Source organism: Sinocyclocheilus grahami, unplaced genomic scaffold (genome assembly GCF_001515645.1).
Source record: "Sinocyclocheilus grahami isolate Dianchi unplaced genomic scaffold, SAMN03320097.WGS_v1.1 scaffold2253.1, whole genome shotgun sequence".
In the NCBI taxonomy this organism is placed as follows: Eukaryota; Metazoa; Chordata; class Actinopteri; order Cypriniformes; family Cyprinidae; genus Sinocyclocheilus; species Sinocyclocheilus grahami.
In genome coordinates this window covers 98,116-99,954 of record NW_015507432.1, presented here as the reverse complement: position 1 = coordinate 99,954, position 1,839 = coordinate 98,116, and the positions used below count along the sequence as shown (strand labels likewise).

The following is a 1,839-nucleotide window of genomic DNA, read 5'->3' as shown; positions in this document are numbered from 1 at the left end:
CTCTCTCTCACACACTCTCTCTCTCTACACACACACTCTCTGTCTCTCTCTCTCTCTCACACACACACACACACACACTCGCTCTCTATCTCACACACACACACACACACTCACTCTCTATCTCACACACACACACACACACTCACTCTCTCACACACACTCGCTCAAACACACTCGCTCTCTCACACACACACACACACGTGGCTCTATGTGGCCATGAGTGTGTGTGTGTGTGTTTTCTGATGTCTGCGGTGTGACGGTGATGTGAAGCTGATCTCTGCCCAGCGTCACCATTAACAAACCCCTCGCCAATTTACTTCCCCTCAGATGAAAGATCCGGTTTCTGTGTGTGTGTGTGTGTTTGAGAGTGTGTGAGTCAGGGTCGTGACCCCTGACCCTCAGGATCACATGATGAGCTTCTGAAAGTCATGTTCATCGTTATTATAAAGTAGCGGTTTTCTCATATAGTGAATACAGATGTTTCCGCTCGTTCTGTGGTTTAAGTGTGTGTGTGTCCGTGTGCAGGTCACCGTCTCCATGTATAAGCGAGGAGCGCAGGGGTGGCTGGGTAAACCGCTGATCGCCACGGCAACCATCCCCTCCAGCACACGCGTGATCTTCCGCATCCGAGGAGAACCGACAGACACCAAGATCCCGGCGGGCAGCGTCCGCTCCATCACGCTGAGCATCTGAAGCCCTGCAGCTTTATTCTCTCCGCAGTGATTCATTCCATGCGCTCGATCATCACTACCGACACCACTCATGTCTTTATCACACCAATCAACGAGTTTCAAACGTGCTTTATATCTTTTTAATATTTGATGATTGCTGAGAAATGTTTTACTTTTCTAATCAGACATCAGCCTGTATTCTGAACAGAGTGTGAGTCCAGCGTTCATGTGTTCATACTCTTCAGGCTAGTAAATCTTCATGGTCATTTTTAAAATGTTACTAATTTCTTTAGTGACTTTAAAACTCTGAACATAGAAAAGATCCCGGCTGGTTTTGTCAAACTGACGAACATTTCTTGGCCTTTATTCAGATGAAGATATTTTGATCTGTTAAAGCCTCTAATATTTTGTCAGTTAATTTGAAATGATTGATATTTCATGCAATAAAATACTTCTTTCTGTCTCAAACAAATCATCTGGGTTTATTTGGGGAAAGGGACAGAAAGAGATTTCAGACATCGGTTAGTGAAATGATGAAATCACCTGAAGCTGCTGTTAAGTGTTTTATTTGAGACTGATTAGCTTAAGAGAATCATAACTTTGTCACTGACTCGCTTCACATCAAAATGAGCCTGTGGGAATATTAAACATCATGATGATCAATAAATGAACATCGGAGCATCTAAACACGTACTAAATGTGTGCAGTCAAACAAATCAGTGTTTTAGATCCGCGAGAGACAAAGCGTTCGACCGATGATGAGCTCCAGCGGCTCTCACTCACTCACGAGATCATAAACCAGCATAACCAGCAGATGAAGGCTTGTGTCACGTGACCAGAGCACAGTGAGCTGTCAATCACGCTCGGACCCCACAGATGACCACAGGTCATGTGATGACTGACAGCAGATGTGCTTTGAGTGAACCCTTCATATTTCAAAAGCTTGGTGTTTTAGTGGAAGTGCATTCTGGGTAATGATTCAGGGATGCTTTCACATCAGGAGTATTTGCATCAGGATCCTTCATCTTCAAATGAAGCAAGAACATGAATGTGCTGTTGAGGGATGAATCTAATCTTACAGTTTTTCAGCTGCTTTCACACACATTCAAAACTGCCTCTTTTATTCAAAACTTCACACACAAATCCAAGAACTGCACACAAAATGCAA

The 1,839-nt window shown here is 43.9% G+C and overlaps 1 protein-coding gene across 1 annotated transcript in view; it reads left to right on the top strand.

Moving 5' to 3' along the window:
* The window catches only part of LOC107574493 (uncharacterized), a 17,405-nt gene extending 16,297 nt beyond the window's left edge, over positions 1–1,108 (top strand). Inside the window, exon 6 of the mRNA XM_016260946.1 lies at positions 526–1,108. Within this exon, the coding sequence (XP_016116432.1) occupies positions 526–693 (168 nt within the window). The 3' untranslated portion in view covers positions 694–1,108. The remainder of the gene's footprint in view (positions 1–525) is intronic.
* The last annotated feature ends 731 nt before the right edge of the window (positions 1,109–1,839 follow it).